Here is a 25,145-nt window from a genome sequence, read left to right as displayed (position 1 = left end):
GATAGGTAATAGCATGCGCTCTGTTGCCATCAAGATGGCCTACACAAAGCCTGTGATCCTGCTGAAAACGGGACAGCTGAAGCGTCTGCTGCAGCTTGGGCAATGCAACCCACGGAGCAGGGCAGCAGATAAGCAGTGGGGGTGCATTCAGAGGCGCTAGCTTCAGCCCGCATCTTCCCATCAGTTGCCTCTCTGCCACCACGAGTGTCGCTGCCCATGCAAACTGACCATTCTTGCTTCACGTGTGCTCACAGCGCGACTTTCAGCTTCGTCACGCTGTCTGGTATTGTGACATGAGATGGTGCGGACAAAACAAAAGTATGACTATGGCTCAGATACAGCCTAATATTATCGCCTGCAAATAGAACACTGGGAATAACAAATTTCACAATTTTGAAATCCGGTTTTTTGCAGAAAAGTTATTTTTTGAAGTTCACTGATTTTTTGGACTGATTATTCAGACCATTTTCCAGTTCCTGTAGAGTCCAAAAAATTGGTTGGCGACTGTATTCAGGCTTCAGCATGGTTATTTGGACAATCGCTTGCTGTGCCGGTTATACCTGGACACGGCCCCCCTTCTGGAGCCCGTTCGAATGAACTGGGCCGAGGCCTATAGCATCCGAATTAGCAAACGTGTGACGCCATAGACTTGCACGGGTGTTAGCCCGGACCGTGCCAGCAGTTCGAATTATTCGGATTTTCAAAGTACAAGGGTTTGAATTAACGAGTTTTTACTGAACTGGCAAAAATATGAAATGGTCAAAACAGGGATAATGAACCAGGCTGGTAGAACAGAAATTGCATTTGATACGAATCATCACTGCTATAAAAAAATCTGAATCAGGTACAGCTCCTCATTAGTATAAAAAAATTTGTATCAGAATTAAGGTGAAGACGTGCATATTGCCGCAAAGCTTTTTAAGTTTCTTCTTCCAGTATGCTTTGTTAATTGCCGGCGGCACACGGCCCCACCACTTCCGACATGTGAGGCTAGTTACAAAAGAGCTACTATGTGGGTAGGCTAGTTGGTATTTTATTGTAAGTTGGACTGAGTGCAAGGTTGTGAACTATCTGTGTGTGCCCTGTGTACCCTGCAAATAATGGCCAACGAACATGTGGAGTTGTATCATCTCCCTTTGCTCTCTCCCCTTTCTATCTCCTCCCTCCGTTCCCCTTCCCACATGTAGGGTAGCATACCGGGCGCTGCCTAGTTAACCCCCCTACCTTTCCGTTTGTCTTTCTCTCTCTCTCTCTTTACTGTAAGTTATCAAATGCTAGTTAGACAGGACCAGGTCATTCTAGAAAGATCACGATCCCGCACATCAGGATCTACAATGTTCAGGATTGTTCACAGCATTGCAGGCACACTATCTTCAGGAACTTCGTAGTCATCTTTGAACAAAGTGCTACCAAGAGCTCTGTGCTCTTCAATTCCGATGGCCATTGGGTGCAACTTTTGCTATCACCCCCTCCAAGTTGTTCTCTGTTTTTGCTTGGCCCACTAAACAGCTCGACTAAATTCTGCTGCAAGCCCTCCTTCCATGTCTGCATGAGCGTCCATGCCTATCGCAACAACCACGCGACAGTATTACAATGAAATACAGTTCATGACCGGCCGCAAAGATGGCTTGGCTGATGGCAAGGAACAGCTCCCACGCATGCAACACGCTGCTGTCAAGTGTGAGGCAGCTCACAGTAGCCTGCTTGTTCACTAGCTTCCTCGCTGAAGGCATTGTGGAAACCAGCCTGCATTTATTCCCTCATTTTAATAAGAGATTTTTACATTGGTGGTAAATTGGTAACAGTATCAGACCTCTTATGATAAGTGGGGGCTAGTTTCAAAATAGCTGATTGCCCCAGCACCTCCAATGCAAAGCATGATGCACTGCTTGCCAATATGCCGTCCAGCATATTGACAAGCAGTGCACCATGGCAGGAAGTATGCCTAGCCTGGGCACACCCTAAACTTGCTCTTAAGCAACAGGCGAGCATTGTGATAACATTTGAGTAGTGCTTTTCAGCGTGAATACCAGGTACATAGACAAGTTAACCACACTGAGGCACTGCAGCATGGTGGCAAAACTTCCATGTGATAGCGGTCCTGCGCACAGCCTGTGTGAGATGACGTGCCACTTGCATCGCCATACCATGCGTCTAGAAACATCTCCGACAAATCACAGCAGCTACATTTCTCGTGCGTCGTAGGAAAGATCAGATGATTTCAACACTCGTGTGCCTCATACTTGAAGTGCACTGACCAGAGTGCACACATACCTTGTCAATGCAGAAATGGCTCCTGGCTATGCACTACCCATACAGATGCTTGGACAACAAAAATGGTAGTGTATGTGTAACATCATAGAAAGAAGATTTGTTTCAAGAGCAAAAATAGCGCATGAATTTATTGTGCGAGGAAATACTCCTCCAAATTACCAAATTACTGTTGCAGCCAAATTACCGTATTTATGCATGTATTTTGCACAAGTTAGGGGTGCACAAATTACGCGAGGGAGCAGATTAAGTGTGTAAATATGGTAACTTCCTCAGATAACACTCGTGCTTCCGGCAAAGAATCTTGCACATACCAAAGCAAAGCAACACCGTGGGTTGCGAGGTATGCTGTAGTGGAAGGCTCCGGACTGATAAAAGACCGCCACCTGGCATATTGTGATGCACAACCAACACCTTGGTAGGCAGACATTTTAGCATTTTGCCACTGCTGAAAAATGGCCACTGCTGCCAGATTGGAACCTAATAACTTGCTGAAAGCAGTGGAGTGTCATAACCGCTAAACTAGTGCAGTGAGTGTCACTTGTGCTTTTGAAAGAAAAACAAACTTCATCATGGCATGGTACACTCATAGCAAAATGAGTAATAACCACTTGCAGGCATATTTTATGCAGAAAACACAATGCAAGAAACACTGGAGTTCACAGCCAGTAGTTTTTGATGCCTTTACAAGCCCTTTTACAGTGCCAGTGTTGCTTGCATTATATGCTCTAGTGACCGACCCATACTTTCCTTCATGCCACCCCATGAACCTCACATGGACCACCTATGCTGGTCTGGCACTCACCAAAAGAGAACAGCACCACCAGGCAGAGGATGCTCAGCCAGACCATGATGGCTGCCAGCCAGCGCATAAGGGCAATCCACAGGAATGCTATCAACATGGCACACAGCAGGCCTCTGCGCGCAGCACACAGAACACCCACACCGTGAGCAAGGCCACCACAGCAAACAAAAAAAAGCAAGCACCACCCATCATGCCATGGTGTTAGTGCACACCACTCACTGACATTACCTGCAAGTAGCTAAACCTGTTTGCCCTTTTGTCTTTGCACTGCAATGCTAGATTTAGCCATCTCTACTTCAGCAGAGAAGAACCCCGGTGCATGCCATGCACGGGATCAAATCCAGTCAGATGAAAACTGAGAACTGCCAATACAAAGGATGCTGGGCAGCAAGCAGCCAATAACTCCCCACAGGCAATTTGTTGACATCAGAAAATCAATTTTGTGAAGCAGTACAAAAACATCTTTTCTTCCTAGCAGAGCATTATCTTTTACTTTGATTACTGTGATGCTTACTTGGATACTTTTCACATATGAGGACACTTAAACTGAACTCAAATTTTTTTGCCAAAACTTTATCATTGATGATAATTAATACTGCTGGTGCAAGGGCATTTTGGGCCAAAAAGCAGCGAACTCATGGTTAGTGGTCAACTCAGGTCCATGACATGCGCTGTGGGCCGAATCTTCTAAAGGTGTTATAGAAACAATGGAAGGGTGAACGGCCTAAAAGTTATGAACATGAGAACGATTCATGATGTACCATGAGGGTTGGTAAGTGCAACAGAATTACTAAAAAGCCTAGTCAACGGTTACTGTTAAAGAAACCTTAAGATGGAGACAGGAAGCCTCAGCCACAAAGTCGTAGGCTGGGCAAAAGCCATGAGGCCTCGACGGTAAAAAGGCAAACTCAGCCCCACCATTCTTGAAAAGGAAACTACATGAGTGGTTTCCTCCAGCTCGATCAAGCACAGCGAAAATGGCTCTAAAAGCGTTTGCCCCAGAACAACAGAAAAAAGCAAGACAAATGGCACCCCTGTGTTACTCACATAAGCATGTGAGGCCACGCAGTCTTGAAGTCTTGGAAGGCAAGCTCACCAGCATCCTTGGCACTGGAAAGGCCTGCAAGGATCCTGCATGAGAAATGCGGCAGAAGTGTGCTATTGCAGTGCACAGGAGACGACAACATGAAACAATTAAATGCCAATTTCTATGGAACTGCACAGTCATCCCAAATTAAGAAAGCAAATGATAGAATGCAGTTCCATGTAATAAAAGCAAAAAGTAAAGGTTAGCACTAAAACCAACAGTGACTAGGCACCGTTTAAAACGACAGCAAAGAAAGGACCAGCCAAGCTTACCAGACAAGTTTGCAGGAAAGCTGCTACCAGCCACCAAACTTATGTGGTGCACTTTGAGCAAACCACATGTGTACAAGACACAGTCTGGATGCTTGAAAAATAAATGTATGTTGAAAGAGATCCATTTGAAAATGGTGGATGAGAAAAGCATGCAATGACCAAAACCTTGCCTCATGCAGAATGTAATAAATAAAGGGAAGCACATATCTAGGCCCCACTATCATGCTGACACTTCAAACAAAATACAGTACTGTACAGAGCACCAAACTGAGAACTGTTTCAGTTGGCTAGTTGGTTAGCTAGCAAGCTATGCCAAGCCAGTTTGTTAAAGGGCCACTGACGAGGGGTTTGGGCATTTTAGACAAACAAGCCTAGTGCATAGATGAGACATCGAAGATAGCCTCTGCAAAATACTAGAGCCATGCGCACCCCGAAAAGCAGTAAAAATTCAAATCAAAGCCCGTCCGCTCTTTCCTTCAAGAAGCCAACCTCCTTATCTTTACTCTGGCTCCCGAGCCTTCAAGTTGACGTCATCTCGAAGACCCTCGCGAAAGGCATTCCGTTGGTGCAGCGTTTTGACTGACGGGAGAAGGGCGGGCGTAGCCAGTTGGTCGCGTTCTCTGCTTGTTGCGCGCACGCTTTCCATACAGCCTTCCGTTTACGCACACGCATACAGCACCCCCCCCCCCAACAAGATTTTTAGTTACTCGTGCCAGTTCATGTATGCTTCAGCGTGTTCTGTGCGTGTGCTGTGTCGTGTGTCGTAGAGCCTATTCCTCTCTCGCACACTCGACCGCTCCACACACACACTGCTTCTCACTCGTCCACCTTGTCAATACTGCCGCTGCCTTGGTTTTTCTCGGCTCCATTGAAAGACAGGAGGTTTAGGAGCAGAGAAAAGACACAAAAGCACAGAACACATAAACACCTACGGAGAAGTGCAAATGTGCAATTCCAAGAAATACCGGATGGTTGCCGGGTCCGCGCTTCGCAGTGCGTTTCGAACAAAAGCGACTCCCGCCCCTCCGGTCGTAAAACGGCGGGGAGGCCTCTCTCACACACATACACGCACAAAAAAAAACAGTCATGAAAAGGAAAGTCGCTAACTGGGTATGTCACTGACAAAAACAAACAGGTATATGAAAGGATGCGCTCGCTAACATGTCGAGGTGGTCGAGCCGATCGTGTCTCTCAGTCCTTCAGTGTGCAGAGAAAATGCAAAGACGCTGTTTCGTCGTTGGATGTGCACGTAGCGACTGGAGTCGAACCATGATCCTAGCCAAAAACGTCTCCTAGGCAAAGCAGCCTCAGATAACATCGAAGGCGCGGAGTGCAGAAAAAATTGGAGGACGCCTTTAAGAGTGGAACGTGACAGCGTGTTGCAGCACTGCCAGGGAGTCCAAGGAACGCCATCGCCCATTCGGCGCGACGCCTTTCCCGTTAAGACAAATCGCTCTGCTACGTACAGTGAAACAGACGCGCGGAGCAGCAAAGCACGTAGAACCGCTGCCAGGGGCCTTGCCGAAACGCGCGGGAATCTAGTTGCAGTCGTAGTTCGTTGGCACATTGTTCTTGACAAACCCGATGCCACGAACGCCAGCACAGCTTCCATGCCGAACGAACGGGCAGCAAGCCGCAAGCTTGGTGGTGAACGAGTTTTGGATGTGCACTGCGTTGTTCGCCGCTCACTGCGTGATTCCTGCGTGCCCGCATGGCCCCACTGCCCGAATGAGACGAGCGGGAGGCGCTGCGGTAGCACGCCATCTGTTAGGGCAGTGGTGTACATTCCGAGAAGGAGGAGGAGGACCAAGGAGGAGGAGGTATTTTTCGCTCACGGCCAACGCCGCCGACGACGCCGGCTTTTCTGTGACACAAGCTTCTTAACGCTGTCGCGTTAAAACAACTGTGAGCACAGCGAAGTAAGGCCGCCAAGGCACACGCGCCAAGCAATGCGCATTGACGGTGGAGGAGCGGGGGACGAACACAGGTCGGGAAAATGCAGGGATCAAGCTGTTTTGTTGCATACCCAACCGGGAAGGGCAGGGTAGGGAGTGGACAAGGTTAAAAAATGCTTGAAACAAACAAAAATGACTAGGGTGAGGAAGGACAAAACGCAAGTAAGAACTGCCAGGAGCAAAATAGAGAGGCTGTTGGGAGACCCGCCGCTCCCCCCTTCCTGCTATGAAATATCCAGGATAGGAAAAAGAAAGAAAAGAATTCTTTTCAAAGTGGGGCCATGATGTAGACATGTGATGTACAGTAGAACCCCACTGTTACGTTCCTCACTGCTGCGTTTTCCCGGCTGTTACGTCGTTTTCGTCCGGTCCCGGCATAGCTCCCATAGGGTCGAATGTATTCGGGAACCTCGCTGTTACGTTGTAGCTGTGAAAACGTTCCCGCATGATACGTCGCAACCTGGCACCCCGAACCCGGCCGGGCAACGCGCGCCAACCGCCATTTTGACGAGTCTTGGCCAGGCTTGGCTACGGAATTGGCTACCCTCCGAGATCACCCCCTTGCACGCGCGTGGGTAATCTCGGAGGCCATAAAAAGCCGCACGCAGGTTGGAGAGATTGCCACTAGATGGCCACTGCCTCGTCAGCCGCAGCGAGTAAAACCCGCGGGCCCGCAGCAATCCAGTCTTTCTTGTTTGTGCGGTTCAACCCATCCGAGTCGTCCGTGTCCTTCCGTCAACAGCTACGCTGCCTACGCCTCGTCAGGCCTCGCTAATCCAGTCTTTCTTGTTTGTGCGGTTCAACCCATCCGAGTCGTCCGTGTCCTCCCGTCAACACCTACACTGCCTACGCCTCGTCGGGCCTCGCTAACACCGCGAGCGATTTGTCGTCCTTTGATGGCGTCACGCAAGCGCAAGGTGCTTTCCCTCGAGGAAAAGCTGGATGTTCTCAATGCAGTCGACAGGCAGCCAGCACGGAAAAGAGTCGACATCGCCAAGGATCTTGGTCTGCCACCCTCGACGCTTAACAGCATCGTCTCGAAGCGTGCCGAGATACAAGAGAATGCCGCTTCAGCGTGGACTGCAGTGAGCGCGTCAACTGCACAGCACTGCTTCGCGCGGTGTGGCTTTCGCATGGACGGCGGAGAGGAAACTGCCACAGAAGCTGAAGAGACAGAAGCAGCCTCTCATGATCAAGAGCTGAGTGAAGCTTTGAATGCGCTGGGTGCCACGGGAGTCACGTATGACGACTACGTCGCCGTGGATGCTGCTGTCGTGACGTCCGAGTGTCAGAGTATCGCCGAGATCGTTGCAGACTCGGTCGCGAGTGAAGCCTCAGACTGTGATGACGACGAGCAGCACGAGCCGCATGATTCCGGGGAGTTGGCGGACCCGAGCTTTGGAAAAGCCGTCGCAGCTCTGGACCTCCTCTGCAGGTACGTCGCACCTCACAGCGACGCTGAGAGCAATGCGGCTTTCCAGGCCATCGAGAAACGCGTGGTGTTTTCCAGCGAGCGGAAAAAACGGTAATCGACCATTCTCGATTTTTTTAAGACCTAAGCTCACTTGATGTCGAAATAAATTGTTTCAAGGCAAGGCTGCACTGTTTTCATTAATTTTCGGACCTTTCCTCACTGTTGCGTTTTCCCGGCTGTTACGTTTTTTTTTCGCGGTCCGGTGAAAAACGTATCAACGGGGTTCCACTTACTCCACCAGACACCACTCCTCCGGCTAACATCGGAGAAGGAAGACCAAATTTCCCTTGCGGAGCCTACTCGACAAGGCGTGAGAGAAAAATCTCTAGGAGGGAACAGTAGGAGAGGAGCATGGCGAAGTAGCTTAATTGCGATGGCTGTAACTACGCTATTAACGAGTCTTTTCACAAAATTTTTGCGCCCGCGCCTTCCGGGGACGATGCCTCGCTACCAGAGAGGTAGAAAATATTTTCGACCAGAGGGTGATCAGTGGCCCTTTAAGCTACGCTAGCAAAGTGAACTATTGCTACTTTGGTTTGTTCACAGTAATGTACAAATGGAACACTGCACAAGTGGGCAACATATGAAAGCTGCCTGACGGCATGGTACATGATCCCTCAGCCCACTGATGGGACGCTTTTATCTTCCTTGCAGGAGCCTACTGTCCAATGAAGAACAAAAATCGGAGCGGTTGTGGGCCTGAACAGGTGCTCTTTGGTTTTCGTGGTGAACAGAGCCTTGTGTAAAGAAGCTTCACCCTTTGCCATGAGGCCACCACCCGACCAGATGGACTTCCCTCAAAATTATCATTTGTCTCTATGTACCACTCAAGTACTGACATTGCTATGGCCAGTGTTGGTATCAGCACAATTCTTATGACACTTCTTACAACACCCATCACAGTATGAGCAGACACAAATAGGGGAGTTGAAAGGCTCATTAAGATATGTTTAGAAAGAAGCCAGCAGTATATGAGGTCGAGAGAAGCATAAGGAAACGTTCTTTATTATTACTTCAACAGCTCTTTTACTTTTTTCAGATGAGGATAATTAATTCATAAATTCTTTTTAGATACAAAAAAATTTAGAAGAAAGCAGATGAAAAGACGATTACATGCGGCCGATGACCTCAGAACCCATGACCTCCGCATGCCATGTACAGTGCTTTGCCAACTGAGCTACGGTGGCGGCTGTCTCGCCCGCTACTTTTGAAGGTATTCATGTCAACTGTAGCCTAACCTTGAGTGTTTCTACACCACCACATCCAACTATATCAGCGGACCTCGGACATCCTGTTAAAATTTCCTCTCATCCGCACAAACAAAAAAGGCTGCAATAACAAATAAATAATATTCCCCATGCCTCCTATGACCTCAGAGACTGTTGGCTTCCTTCTAAACTCATCACAGCAGCGATGCAGGCAAACACCCAAGCTGAAGCACGCAGGAAAGAAGATGAAGGAGTATTAAAGGTCCCAGTTTTCATGCAAAGAGCTCAGACACTTCGAAGATGCACAACAGTGCAGCAACAAGGCAGCCTTGCCTAATTACATTTAAGGCATCCATTTCTCAAAGGCCGTATCTCAGAGGTACAGCTGACAGGCAGCTACTGTACTCAGAGTGCCACATGAACTAAAGATAACAAAACCATCACACTGTGCAAAAGTAGTGCACAGCCAGCTAGTCAGAGCCTCAACACACTTTAGTCAGTGCCCCTCACCCTTCCATTCGTATTGCTTCATTACCAATGATTGTCGCTGAGAACCAGAAGAGGCAAGAGCAAGTAAAAGCCAAGCAGCACAGCGCAATGCTGAGAAGCAAAGCTTTTTTTTTTTTTTTGTGCAGCATGCCAGCACAGCGCAAGAACCCCATTTCCACAAGTTTCATACTTGCGTGCCGAACTACATACTTCCTGAAAGTAGGAACAGCGTAAAAATTTGTATCAGAACCCTGCATTCTTCCCAACGCACTGTCACCAAAACACAAAGGCTGTCGACATTTTCACTGGCCCAGATGCCAAGGTTTACAAGTAATTTCTAATTCCTCACTTAACATATAAACTTAATCCAGTAAGAGCATGTCTCAACATCAAATGGGCACTGAAAAGTATACACTATGAGGCCATTTGTTTACACATAACATCCAGCTTTTCCCAATTGCTGCACTTGAGTCCAACCTGACTCATAAAAGTTGGGTACAACCCAATCCTTACCTGCATAGAACAGCCTGTCTAAAATGCAGTCTGGCAAAGCAGCCAGTTGAGGACACTACACACAAACTCACAGCTTCCCTTAATGCATTAACCAACATTTAATTAGGCAGTCGTTAGTTTGCAGCAAAACAATGATACACCTCTTCTGACCCCAGTCACCCAAGATGTGGCTTCACTCAGGGGAAATTTGATCAGGATATATTAGAAGTGAGTCCCAGGAACACAGGCAGAGACTTGATATTACATTGGTGCCCCTGTATCGACCGCTAAACCAGGCTAGTCAAGCACACTTTAACCTTGCTGCTCCTTCCGGATGGCAGCTATGATGCTGAAAGCATGATTTCACAATACAGTGTACAGAAAAGCCCAGAAGGTCTCGCACAGATGTGTAACTGCCACAAATTCAGATTATCATCCACACAAAGAAAACATTAAATTTTTACAGTTTGTAAAAGCAAGGTACATTATGCACCACAATAGATGGCATGCTTACGGTATTTTTAATCATGGATAGATACAGTGCTGAAATGACACAAAGAGGTGCAGTGGGACAGACATTACATTTATACAATTTAATAAAATCAGAACTTGCCCCTCCCATGAGCAATAAACATGCATGCAAAAAGCATCAAATCGTCAGAGAAACAGCCATGATAACAAGTAAAATAAAAACCAAAGATCATGTTGATGATTAAAAATAATGAAAGTGCAACAAGGTAAAAAAGACTGCTAGGTGATCCTACGCATACTGTATCTAGTCACGTAATGAAAGTGCTTGCATAATGAATGCATGCCCTACTTTGGCTGTCATAAAGCACAAGTTTTTTGTTGTTTTTTTTGACACGCAGTCTGCTGACAATGATAGTGAATGCTAGGACACACCCTTTTTTGAACGCCGAGACAACTAGATAGACTGATGGACCAATCTTACTGGCACCCCCTCTGAATAGGGGCAGCGGCGAGAGCCACCTTGCCTAATAAATAAATGTGGTGGCTTTAGTTATTTCACGCTCTTTTCCTCCTTTTTTACTTTCAAATTTTTTTACGCAATAATATAATAATATGAAGTGCTAACTGTTGAATGTCGAGATTACTACACCTCACCCTACGGCACAAATAGCCAAAATAATGTTCTGCAAGAAATCCAAGAACCAACAGAAATCACGCCTGGTCACAAAAGATTTCTCTGTTCGATTTGCCATATTGATGATCATAGCAACTTGTTGCAGTTGAACTTTGGGCTGAATGTTGAGAGTTCTGCTCGAGTGAGCTCTAGTTGTGCTCTCCTGGGATAAAATTATAGGCCGCAACACGAGTTATTTGTGCAGGTCTAAGATAAAGGTTGCTGACTATACTCTGGAGCATGGAAACTGTGCTAAGGAGTGCATTTTGTTTTACTGAGAACATGAGCCATAATGGATAAAATGTTTATTCTACAGGCTTAATTTCTAGCCCAGTTTTTATCACTTCGAAATTTTCCTCAACATTTTAGCTCGCTTAATAAGCACAGCTCCCGATTTTTACAAGATTTTTTTTTTTTTTTTTGATGGGGGGGAGAGTGCATTCATGCAGGAAATGCGGTATTTAAAAAAATTACATCTTTTTTCCAGACGGTCAACGGATGGTAATGCATCATGCGCCAATATTGCATTTCTGTATTTCATCTACTTCCAAGAAATCGCTGGACACTGCCTCTTCCACACCCCGTAACATGGGTACGATTCAGAATGAGGAAACATGTCCTGCAGTGCTCAGACAAATGCACCATGCTCTCTCCACCTTACGTTCAGACATCTGCCAGTTTGTCCAATGCACACGAATTTGTTACTTCACTATCTTGTTCCACATATGGGTTTAGCCCATTCTTTATCAGCGAGAGTGTAAAGCCTTAACAGCTTTAAAGGTGCAGAAAATACATTAATCCCAAATTTCACGGCAACTCTCTTCAAGTTGATGAAGCCCTTGTAAACATAAGGTAGTATCTCGAAATATTCTTTTTCCAGCTGCATTTCTCCGGAAATGCAGCTGCAGTAACTGCCTTCTTTCTTTTTGCACCTCAGTGCCCCTGCAGCTGCCCACCAGGAAAACTCGCCTTTTTTAATCTTTTGATGGTATATGTGGGTTTATTGTCCCAAAGCAACTCAGGCTATGAGGGACGCCGTAGTGAAAGGCTCTGGAAATTTCGGCCACCTGGGGTTCTTTAACGTGCACTGACATCGCACAGTACGCGGGTCTCTAGAATTTCACCTCCATCGAAATTCGACCGCCGCGGACGGGATTGAACCCGCGTCTTTCGGGCCAGCAGCCGAGCGCCGTAACCACTGAGCCACCGCGGCAGCTCTTTAATCTTTCAACCTGGAGGTCAAAACTACTAACTGACTATGCAAGGATAGTACCCGAGTCGGCCTAAAACACAATGCTGCAATTCCCTTCCTTCTCAAAGAACTCTGAATGCAAAGAACCATGAACGACAGCACTTTCTTGGATCGTGGCACAGCATAAATGTCCAGCATGATGTCCAGCTTAAATGCCACAGTCCAAGGAAGCACCGACACCTTGTGACTCTTCGCATTCACAGCTCAACAAGAACGGAATTGCAACTTCATGTCTCAGGTCAGCGTTACTCAAGTCTTGTCATAACAAAAGATAGAAGTAGTTTTCACCTTTTATTTTCCTTTCTCAAATAATGAGGTGCTAAGTTCTAACTACACACCAGTTTCAGTGTAATAATGCTTCATAACCGTATTTACTCATGTAATGAACCCACTCGAATATTTTCGAATATTCGACCTACCCTCCTCCCCACCCCCATTTTTCTCGTTGAAAATTCGCCTTTTTTTTTAAACATCCCATAAAAAAACCTGACCCTTAGGGCCAGTGTTCAGCACGTTCGCTTCATCTCACCGCGATTGGCCGGTGCTGTAAACTATCACAAAATTGTCGGATCACGCCGTGATACAGCAAACACCTCTTGAAGCGAATGATACTGAACACCAGCGACATGACGGTGGGTGACCCAGGAATGCAACTTGTCGACCACACACTTTTGCTGAGATGGACAGGCGGGTGGCAAGTGGGTGGGAAGATGGTAGGATATGAAATTTCAACTCACAAAAATATGTCAAAACTTTCCCCACGTAATGAACACTCCCTCAAATTGATGTCAACTTTTTTTAAAAAAAGTGAGCTCACTACATGAGTAAATATGGTATTTTAAATGCAAGTCCAGATATAACAAATTACTATTATGCCACTCACTGTTCATGAAACTACCGTAAAAAGCGGACTATAGGTCGGACCGGAATATAGGTCGACCCCCTAACTAACCAATTCTAAAAATGAAAAAGATCTTTTTCAATGGGAAAAGTACCGAAAGACATCCTTAATTTGAAACAAATGCGACTCGAGAGGTTGCACAATGGTGACAGAATTTAATTTCATTTAAATGCTGCTTGTATGTACACCCGGCAATTTTTTTTAACAATATCGCGCACCAATCGGCCCGCGTGTTTGTTTCTGGCACAGGCAAGTACGGCGCCATAGAGCAAAGTCCTCCTCTTCATGAATCGCCGCAACCAGGATGGCGAGCCTTTGAATTGCGCCCTCGCGAGTCTAGAGGCACGCGCGATCTCTGCTGCTTTCACGCGGATGCATTCGGCAGTCACAGGCAGCGATCTTGCTCGCAGAGCAACGTTTCCTTCCTATTCTCGATACACTACGGTCTGCCCACGAAATGATGTTTTCTTCTGGTTGCTGCAAGTTGTAATACGCAGCTTCTGCCTCTGCCAGTACTGAATGCTCTTTTCGGATACTCCAAATTCGCGCTGTGCCGCCAGGTTCCCGTGAGCTTCCTCGTACTCAATCGTATTTTTCTTGAAGGCGACGGTAAATTGCCGTTAGCATCTACTTTGCATCTACTGAAACGCAAAATGGCGGCACTGCTGCTGATGGCGATGGTGATGGAGGCTGTTGACTTCAGCCACCCATTGTTGCAAGACTTCCGTATTTTTTCCGCCAATGACCGGTATATAAGACGGGGGTCGACTTTTCACCATGTTTTTTTGAAAAAAAGTTCGACCTATATTCCGGTTTTTACGGTATATTAGGTATGTCGACTGCACTAGGTTAGACTGTATTTTGCCACCATTCTCAGTGTGAAAAGACACTTGAATAAATTTGATGTCCTTTATATAGCAGTGCATTTCACGAGCCCTTCATCAATGTTTACTAGACAGCCATTGTATTAGTTGCACCTTTAATAAATAACATGTTAGTGGCTACATCTTGGTTGAACAAAATTCACACTTCTCACTTTTACCAAATGTCGTCAAGATCTGATGTTTGTTACAAAAGAGCCCCCCTCTTGATGGGAGGCAAGTGGTAGCCAACTAAATGTGACCAACTAATTGTTATTACAGTTGTGCTCCTCATAACAGAATTCATCCTGATTCTCGTCATACTACCGAGAATCCATGAAACTAAATTTTGGCTGACCCGACCAAAAGATGTGCTGCAGGTAGAATTTGTGTCTACTTCCTTCATCAGATTATTTTAATACTTTAACTAGATTCTCAAGGACCACTTGAGCCTTTCCTCACCTTACGTGTCATTCCACATCAGCGACCCCTTCAAAGCTGCAGTGCCAACACGCAGCACAAACACCTCTGCAAACTCGTTTATGCCCTGAACATCCAACTCAAACTGCCTGCCTCCCTCTCTACTGGCCATATCTGATGCCATCAATTTCAGGAAAGTTGCCAGGAATCATGCTTTCACCACTCCTCTCCATAATGCCTTCGAGCCTTAAGACTAGGTCGATAAATTAAATACCACACTACAAAAGCACACATCGTTCCTCAAGGCCATCACTTGGCCACAGTGTGCACAATATCATAAATTGGTAGCACGTACAGGCTTATTGTACATGCACTGACGCTGACTGATATGTGCAAGTGATATGACCAAACTCAATTCTCAAGTCATTGAAAACTTCGAGCAGTTCAAGTACAATCACAGGTTGCAAGGATGACACTGTAACGCCAGCCATGCTCAACAGACATGCACAACAGACTTATTCATTTGAGGTATCGTGGGGATTCCTGCCGCGCACACTGGCAATGCATAGCACATCCACAACAGGGCATCCCATTCAAAAATCTTTGCCACACCCTAGGAATCAAGACCATACTCCACCACTGGCCGCCGGCACATCGACAAAAGTGAGCACTGGGATGGACGCTGCATGCCAATCCCAGGTGTCCACCACATCTTGACCAAAAAAAAAAAAAGTACATTGCTGGAGGTGACTTTTTAACAGAAAAGTGGTGGTGACAGACAGAAGTCTTTGGTAATTAGAAAGCCCCATGCAGTCTGTCACTAAGTTCTGCTCAGCCAAGAGAGCCTGGACAGCCCTAACCTATAAAATTACACATCCAAGTTTCCATGCTCTTAGAAGATAGCGATACCTCCTCCACAAATGCACATTTTATCGAACAAGCAAGAACATTTAAATACACATCGAGAAATTAAGTGCCAACTCTCAAGTGCCAAAGTTAACTACGAACTCTGTGCAGGTTTGTGCATCCCCATTACTTAAATAACGAACTTACAGTTCAATAGAGCTCCTGAAAAATCAAACAATTGTGTAAGCAGAGGAGATACAAATGCACTCCTTTTCACACCTAAAATAAATCTGTACACTAAAACTTCTGGAACTTTTAACTTCAGAAAATTTCAATAAGAAAGCAGTTGTTTTCTGGTTTTCAAAAATTCCGAAAATTGTACATTCATTTTATTGGTTATTCATTCATTCATGCATACTGCAGTCATACATACCAGGCATGGAGAGCAACATTAAAAAAAAAACAAGCAACTGCAACTTCAACTCTCCACGAGGACAAGCAATGAAAAGAAACAGCAATACAATATGCATGCAACACCAGCTCGTCACGGAAAACAATGCACTTCTTTCAAAAGCAGCAGCAGCATCACAAGCCAAAAAGATGTCTGCCAGCAGTGCATTCTATGCTGTGATCACTAGTGGGAAAAAATGAGTTGTTAAGCACACCGGCTTGCGTAAAGTATGGGGCAAAGGAGGAAACGGTTATGGTTGTGACTACAGCGAGTCTGTCAACATGACTGATAACTTAAGCAGGGAGTGGAACTAATATTAATGACTTTAGAGTACAGTAAATAAAGAACTTTGCTTTGCAAATGCTCTCCTTTTTTATTTGATGCAGATATTTTGCATGGACATCCTGTTAGCGGTCATAAGAAGAGATGAAAAGTTAGAGCTGTGATAAGCATTACATATGAAGCAGACAGATTTTCTCAAGGCCATTTCAAGTTTCTGAATATCCCTTCTTAAGAAGAAACCCCATGCCATATGCGCATACTCTAGTTTCAGTTCAATTAATGAGCTGAATGCGATCACTATGAGCTAAAAAAAATTGTGTGTACTATAATTCTGGAATACCAAGACTTCCAGATCCAGATGAGCAAATATTGTCCTTGTAGCAGTGATGGTAATGATGGTTATTAATTCTGTATGTAAAATTGGCACAATTTTTGGTCTATAAGTCATACCTCCCTGCTAATGGCAGCTCTTTCCGGGGAAAAAAAAAATCATGCATCAGTCGCATTGGTGTATAAGATGCATGTGTTCATTTTGTAAGCACTTTAAAAATGCACTGAGAATTCCTTAGACAATCTGCAATGTAGATACATGCTTGCAGCAGCTGCTATGTGCAGACGTTCCTCGAGCTCTGGCTATATTTCGTTTTTCCCACGGTCTGCATTTTTTTTTTAATGGCCTCGTCGGCCGGAGTGCTCTCATGGCTTTGCAACAGTCCCGGATCACTTTTCGCTCACGTCGAACTGTGTCCCTGCTGTTGGTTCCCATTCTTCAGTGAATAATGAACTGCACACAACTTGAATTTTGCATTGTAGCCCATTCCACTCGTAGGCATCGTCAAGTTGAGCAAGAACAATGCGTGAAGCCAAACTGAAGTGACACCGATGGAACTAGTGCCGAAATCAAACCTTCTGAAAACATGGCTGGGATGAATACAGTGGCGTGCGATTCTGCCTATTGGATAACATTTTAAAAAATGACCTGATTTTTTTCCTGTTTCGCATAATGATTTTATTTTCAAACAGTTACAGGGCACAGCAAAAGGTGATGCGCTGTGGTTCATTTTTTCCTTATATGCCTTTTTGCCTTATATTTACAGGGCACAATGTGAAGTCATGAATAATAATGAACATCTGGGTGGCTGTAGAGGAACCTTTCCTAAAGTCATGTTAAAAGGAAAATAGGCCTTTATTTTTGTTTTTTCCACAAGCGACAAAGTAAACTTCAATATGACACATTTCGTACATTTGGAAAGTCACGGAGATGGGATCGAGTCATTAACATGATAAACTGTCTTATAAACCAATGTTATACCAGCTATGCACCAGTCATCGTGGATAATGCAATCCTTCAATGATAGTTGGAGAAGACTGGTTAAAATGGGAGTCAATGGTTTTAACAACAGTGACACCAACCATCAGGGATGTTATCTGGCCAGACAGCTGTCTTTGTTTGTTTTAAGATTTAGCGGCATAGTTAGCATGCCTTCGTACGTCATGAAGCCACTTGAAAGTAAATATTCGTGAATTTATTGTGTGGTCTGTTGAGACAAATACAAAGTGGCTGAAGAGATTAAAGTGACTTGCAATATCACCAGAATTTTAAGAAATGAGCCATTAACAGATATTTGATTTATAGTTCACTGACCTTACCAAACAGGGAGTGCCAAAACTTCTCAGGGTTTTGTCCCAAAGAAGTTGGGAAGAGACTGAGAAAAATGTTTTGTTTTTGCTTCAGACAGCTTAGAAGCCAGCTGAGTTCTTAATACGTGAAAGCTGACAGCTGGGTGACAACGGTGTTTAGCATGTGCAACTTTGCAATGTAAATGAATGATTTTGCCTAGCGATCCACAGATTGGATTTTTTTGTACACACTGGCTAGAGACGAGTCATTTTAAGTGCATTCTATATATTAACTGAACTGTTATCGAACAGGTTATAGCATATACGCCACAGTCTGTTCAGAATAGCAAGATCATCAGCCAGGGAAATCATTTTTTCAGTGTTCTTGTCTAGTTCTTTATGCTTTTCTGGGCACCAAGAAACAAAGAAAAATTAACACTCTTGAGATAAGAGATACCTGCATCTATGTACACAACTCCCTTCCTCCCCAAAGACAAGAAATGATGATAGCTACCGTATGATCTACACTCCACCCTCTGTGCATAACGTGACCCCGTACAACTGTACAAACAGTAAATGGTTGCATTCTACATGAAAGAAACTTTCTTCAATGTAGTGGAATGTGCCAACAGCAGTCCTTCCTGGGCAACTTCGCTGACCTATCCTTTCACTGCACAATGCTATCATCCATTGCAGTTCACCTGTGCATCCTCACCTTTAATTCCTTTCGTGTTCCCTTCAGCGTACAAACGGTCACGTTTTGCACAACTGAGATAAATGGCCTTCGGTGCCCAATTTTGAAGGCTCAGGCTTCAAAAAGCGGCACACATACCGTTTGTGAAAAGGCGACCATGCTGTTAAAACACTGTGACAAGTTGGCATGCGTAATCACTGAAATTTACTCTGGTGATAAAGCAGGTGAAAAGCATAAGCAACCTATTCGTGTTAAAGAAAGCAAGGAAACTTTTTTGGATAAGATGTGCCCCGAGTGTTTCTTGTTGAGAGCGCGGTATATTTTAGTGACAATTTGATTAAAACTTCAGTTGCAAAGAAGCAATTGTGTAGTCTCAGTCCCTCCCTTATCTTCCAACTACCTGGCACTTTTTTTGGCCATGAATACATACCAACTCTCCCAACTATCCACTTTAATTCAAGTACTGTCACTCTGCTTCATGAAAGCTTCTGAAACCTGCGCGAAGAGCACTGCATAACTCCAACCATTTCCTTCTCTGATGTGCACACAAATCCACGACTGCAATGCCAGCTATGCCTGCCAGTGAGCAGCAGAACAGGGAGCTTACTTGGTTTTGCTAGCAAGCCCCGACACAGAGATGCTTTGGACGACTTTATTCTTGTTGATCATGTCTTTGACCTTTCCGTCAGTATCGAGCTCCAATCTTCCTGGAAGGCATCTCCTGGCCACTGAAATCGCATAAAAACAGCATCTATTCTCACCATTTCTTGAGACCAGTTTCACATGCTCGCCCCCACCATCTCGGCACTCATCTTCTCGCATAGCATCTGGGCAAGTCTTGCATCTCACCTCCCAACAATGCCCGTACAGCCTCCTACAAAGCAGCATCCCTGCCAGTTGCCTGGTACAGAGAATGTACATACTCACATTTCAGCTCTTACAGCCAAATGGATAGAGCCTTCGTTGAGTGACAATAGCCAATCAGCCTACAAGTGCCTTCCTTCGAAATTCAGTGGGCTTTGCATGTCAAAGCAACATTGAAAGCTATGAAGCGAGCCACAATGGGTGGCTAACGTGGGGTTCCTTAATGTGCATTGAAATATTAGCCCACTAGTGAGTAGGCACTTCCCCTCCATCGAAAGGCAAGAGAGACTAAATTAGTTTTTTTTTTATTTAAATGTACGCAAGGTTCCATTTAGCAAGCTATACGAATTGCTTCTGCTGAGTAGCTAACAAACCTACATCAAACTATGCAGGAAGTTGGAAAACTTTTTTTTTTGAAAGAAGAAAAACAGCCCATGCTACAAAATCAATGTGTCATATTAACTAACAAATGGTCAAAGGTTCAGAAACTGCCTTAAGCAATATTTGCACAAAGTTTAAATGAAACCTCATTCTTCATGTTGCCTTCATGAACCATACAGTACATCCCCAGTGAAACGTTTCCAATTTTACTGCACTGGAAAAGCACCACAGCTAGCCAGCACAAGCAATGCAAAATGCTTCCTGACAAATTACTCATTATGACAATGGAAAACGCTTGGTGCTGGTGCAGTAGTGGACAGTTTGGAAGACAAGGCTGTTCAAAATCCCATACGGTCTTAAGTTTAGAACTCTGCACTTCAACCTAAGCACTGACAGCATGAACTACAGGCACTGCTGAACTTACAAGGGAGTCAATCTGCACTGTAAAGTGAGGTGAAATCCACTGTCTATGGTACTTTGTTGCAGGTGGAAAACAAATCACATTTGGATTAAAAAATCAGCGATGGATTGTTGGTTCCTTGCAAAACTTAAAAACCATAAAAAAATTTAGGACGCTTAAGCTGTGCCTTAAGAGTAGGCACGACAGCGCCTTCTCCTCCCTTTTTTTTTATTCGTTTTCTCTCATTTTTCGCCGATTACTAATCCACAGTCACATAGTCATCTATTACAATCACAGTTACCATTCACATTACTGATTAACAATCAGAAATCACAATTATCAATTACCAATCACCAATCATTATTTAGATTACAATGCACGATATACTACGCCACTACGTACTCTCTCACACACACACACACACACACACACACACACACACACACACACACACACCATTTGTTTCATTACAGTGAAGCACCATAACACTGCCTTTTCATTCTGTGCAATTTCTGATGCATGTTCATATCTGGTTTTATTTTTTTTAATTACTATAATGTCAGTACACATCCCAAACACGCGTTACAATGTCATGCACACCACAACATGTTCACTAGGTGCCCCTTCGTGCCTTATGCGTTGCATGCCTGCCTGGTACGCAGAGGGCCTGGGTTCGAACCCCAGTGGCGGCTATTTTGTTTGAATGATTTACCTCTATATTCTGATTTTTCTATGTTCTGGGATTTTTCCGACTGATGCAGGACCACGGCTGACACCGGGTTTTCAGCAGAGCGAGCTCCTTACACTTTCGAGTTTTAAAAACACCACAAACAAGCATGGCAAAAAATAAGGCCCACACACAGCACACAGGCAACAGAATGTGTGCTTTATGAGCCTTATTTCTGGCCCTGCTTGTATGTACAGTACCTTGCTTTTAAGCCTTGCAATAATTACAATGTTAAATTGCACAATTACACAACGTAACACAGAGTGTTATACTACTTCACTGAACTTTACAGCCATATGCACAGAGAACAAACGGAAAGGTATTCTCACTACTCTAGAGGGCCGGGCAGAACATGCTTCAAAGCAGACAGGTCAGCTGCACAGAAGGCAGGTGACACAAAGAACAGGCAGGACGTTGCATGCGAAAGCCAGCGGCACACCGAGCTGAACAAAAGCGGGAAGAAGGTGCAGGTCAGAGGCAAGGCAGGAATAAAACGCAGCTGGCACATAGAGAAAAAAAATTTCCAATGTGGTCACAGCTCTTCCTCATGGTAGAGTAGGCAAAGAAAAACTTGGGCAAAAAGAATGCTATGACAAAAACAAGCTGAGTGGCAAATAAAGTACAGAATTAAACACGCATCATCCGTTGCAATATTGTGGTCATATTTTTGCATTCCAGTGGTTTCTAAAGGTTAATCAAAGTGACTAAAATACCTTCAACTTATTTTGGATGGTTTCATTTATGATGGTGCTAGGATACAGAGATTTAAAATGCATTGAGACAACTTGCATGAGGGACTTGGGTCAGTGAACATGCTAACACGGCCAAGGTGCTCTTGGTGACTCTACAGAGGGAATTATACAGTGCACCACACGTTATGCTACTAGTGCTGAGCTACGGGTGACTACAGCTAACTTTTGTCTCAGAGCTGTAACAGTCACAGTTCCGGCTAGTAAGCTGCTTAGGCTAAAAGACAACTGCAGATGTTCACTAATGGCCGAGACTGTAACAGATGAAATTAACTTGTGGCCAACATATTGCATGCATGCAAATCAGCACACACCCCTCAGCTCCAATCTGGAGTGTAGTGTAGCACTGAGCCCTCTACCACAAAGGCCCGAAGATTAAGCTGTGTCAAAAACAGTACACAAAACACACCTGCCAGAGCATGAAACAGTTAAAAAAATCAATTTATTTAGAAACAAAACCAAAGCTATGGCTTTTGGCAACTTCTGTAACCAATTATCAGTCACTTGCATGTGTACTAAGCAGGAGTCATTACCTAGGTCTGTTACAAGTTGGCTCAATTTATTGTCTTTCTGCAATCTTTTACTTGTTCAACAAGTTTGCTGAATCTTTTGGCTTAAGCTACAAGACAGCCCACACAGCAACAGCAGCATCATATGTGACCTCACTTCTGCTGCAGCTGGATGACATGCGCAGTAAAAAGAGAAGACAAAACACTGCACCCAACTCTTAAAATCTAATTCTAAGGAAGACTGGCATTCCCCCTCAGCCTGGCAATGCATCTACTGAAAAGCAGACAGAAACAAGATCTGCACTTTCCTCAGGCTACTAATTTAGAAGGTGGCTGGATTGCCAGAAAAATCATAATGCAAAGGACTTGGCTGCAGCTTGTCAAGCTAACAGTAGAGACAGTATTTGCCAGGTGGCATTAAGAACAGAAAGCCTGCAGCTGCTCTAAGTCATTAGTGAGCAAGAGCACTATATGAGGCAGAGGGGCACAGTAATGCGCCCAAATACCTCACCATGGGCCACTGTTTCAGGAGGCTACTCAATTTCCAACAAGACTCCTACTCGCATGAGAGATGCATACTGAAGCTAACGGACTTTTCAATACTGAAGCTAACGGACAGTTCACGCAGTCAGCATCTCGTCACAGAGCAAAATGCCCTGCCCTTACCAGCCAGAACTGCTACTCTACACAGCTCTGAGCTTTCTGTTAGCGTAGTGCAGTCGCCAGTGAAAAGGGAGGCGGGAGATGTCCGCCGCCAGTAGCACTTACTCACAGGTCTTTCGGATAGAAGAGGACGGAGACAAGGCACCTGAAGTGTTCACCGCACCCGCGGAACAGAAAAGTGAGACAGCAAAAGAGAGGACGCAAAGGAAGGGCACAGTGAAGACAACAGCCTTAGAGAAAGAAAGAAAGAGCCAATGAAAACACAGTCCAGAGCTTGCACCAGCTGCTCAGTTTGACTGATTCCTCCAAAGAACCATGAAGATTGGGGCACACAAATGGCAGCTGGTGATCTGGGTCCCTAATGCTCATCGTTTACGACATTTTTTTCTAAACCTGTCCAATCAGCACTTGATCACGTTGTTTGCATTTGCCGATAATTTAGAACTAATGGTACAAATATAAGCAAGAGGTTGCTATCGCTGTGGTTACAAATATGTGCAATTGTCAGGAGGTAAAATAGATTCAACTCAAGTCTATGAATCACACTGCAATCAGTAGCAGTTATCCACTCTTCTTCCCAGTCAATCCAGTGATGGATATATGCATGGTAGAGTTCAGTGGTGCCATTGATATTATCATGACTTCTTTTGACTCTGATAACAGGAGCACATGGCATTGAATTCTATCACAGCTGTTCCAAGGTGCGGTAAAGGTCTTGCGTACATGTGTGATGAGATTAGTTTTCCTCCACGAGCATCACTGCTATCATCTGTCGTGCCATCAGCTCAGCAGTCTTCAACCCACGGGTGTTGACTGAGGGCAACGTGTGAAAGAAATACGCTGTGAATTCATACACTTGTGACAACCCCACCCAAGCCAGAGTGCAAAATACCTGCCATACCCTCCAGTGTTCCTCGCTCACAGCGGATAACGCTGTGCATTGGGTACTTTACCCAGGACTTGGACCAAGTTCACATCTTCATGAATTTGCAATAACCATCGTCCCATATCCCCCGAGATGCTACAGTAATTCAACCACTTGATTTCAGTAGACTTCTGTGCACAAGGGAGCACTATTATATATCTGAGACATTTACCTGCCATGCATGAACACAGGTACCCAGAACACTCCCATGTGTGCTGGTGTCCCCAACCTTCAGGGTTTTTCAGGTGAAGCAAAGCAGCCGCCTGATTTAATGCAAATGAAGTATGTACTACCCTTACTACGTAGACAGCAAAGCACGGCTTTTGGTGCAGCACTCACCACTGCTGCTCTTCAGGTAGTAACTAGCGCATTTCTCGTCCTTTCCAGTCAGGTCACTAAGACTCTTGTATGTCTGTGAGGGAAGAGAGCATGCTGTGACAAAACAAACAATGGAAGTGCAAGTAACCAGCCCAACACTTGGAGACAAGCTACAGCAGGCTGGGTTGGGTTTTATGGCACATAGGCATCTAAGGCCATCATGCGCCAAGCTCAAGGTATAAAAAATCTGTTTGTACAGAAGTTTACAATATAATGCGAAAAATCAAAGATGATGTAGAAGGCATAAAAGAAATCAGTTTGTACTGCCTAGTGACGACTAAAATATCGCGAAAAAATCGTATTTTCAATTTTGTCATAGTTGGACATGCCTCATCATTTTTCATTTTATTTTCAAGTTTCATGGCAGAATACAACGGAGTTTACGAGAAATTGACACGCAAAGATGCAATCTTGACAAGAAAGCTCGCAAAAATCGGTTAAAAAATGCCCGTTTTGCATCGCGTGCTGCGTCAGAAGTAGCCGGTGCAGCGAGAAGACTTTGGTCTCGTTTGAAAGAGCGACGCCTCAGCTTTCTTTCCCGCAAGTACGAAAGGTATACTGTGATTGGTAGCCGAGAAAATGACAGCAAACAAAATATAGAATGTGGCAACGCTATTGGCTGTTGGATGTCACATGGTGAAATTCAAGCGCCTCATTGGCTGGCGCCATTTTTTTAATCAGTGCATTGTTTTGCCAGTTGGTTGCATAGAATGAGTTATAGTGATGCTATTAGCATCGGTCGTACCGCGTATACAGTGGTTTTTATTATTTTAATTCGCTCACAAAAACAAATTCGTGGTGCTGACGGTGTCACCATGCAGTGGCAGTTTTTAGCAGCGGACAAGACATCACTTAGTGGGAGCTTGATGATTGGACAAACAGTAAATATATTTCAAATTGGGTTAATAACTAGAGATACGTTTTGTCAAGTTTTGTGTTTTATATTACATCAACAAAACCAACTTGTTTGATTTCGATAAAAGCGTTGTAAAGCAAGTAAATCGAAAATGCACCACCTGAGGCTCT

The 25,145-nt window shown here is 44.7% G+C and overlaps 1 protein-coding gene across 1 annotated transcript in view; it reads right to left on the bottom strand.

Moving 5' to 3' along the window:
* Positions 1–25,145, bottom strand: part of Ctl2 (Choline transporter-like 2) — a gene marked incomplete in the record, with an annotated part of 162,290 nt that overhangs the window by 81,280 nt on the left and 55,865 nt on the right. Inside the window, 4 exon segments of the mRNA XM_077650539.1 lie at positions 3,077–3,189; positions 4,124–4,207; positions 19,131–19,251; positions 24,081–24,153. Coding sequence (XP_077506665.1) covers positions 3,077–3,189; positions 4,124–4,207; positions 19,131–19,251; positions 24,081–24,153 — 391 coding nt within the window.

The sequence above is a fragment of the Amblyomma americanum genome, chromosome 1 (assembly GCF_052857255.1).
Source record: "Amblyomma americanum isolate KBUSLIRL-KWMA chromosome 1, ASM5285725v1, whole genome shotgun sequence".
NCBI lineage: Eukaryota > Metazoa > Arthropoda > Arachnida > Ixodida > Ixodidae > Amblyomma > Amblyomma americanum.
This window is presented reverse-complemented; position numbering and strand designations above follow the sequence as displayed.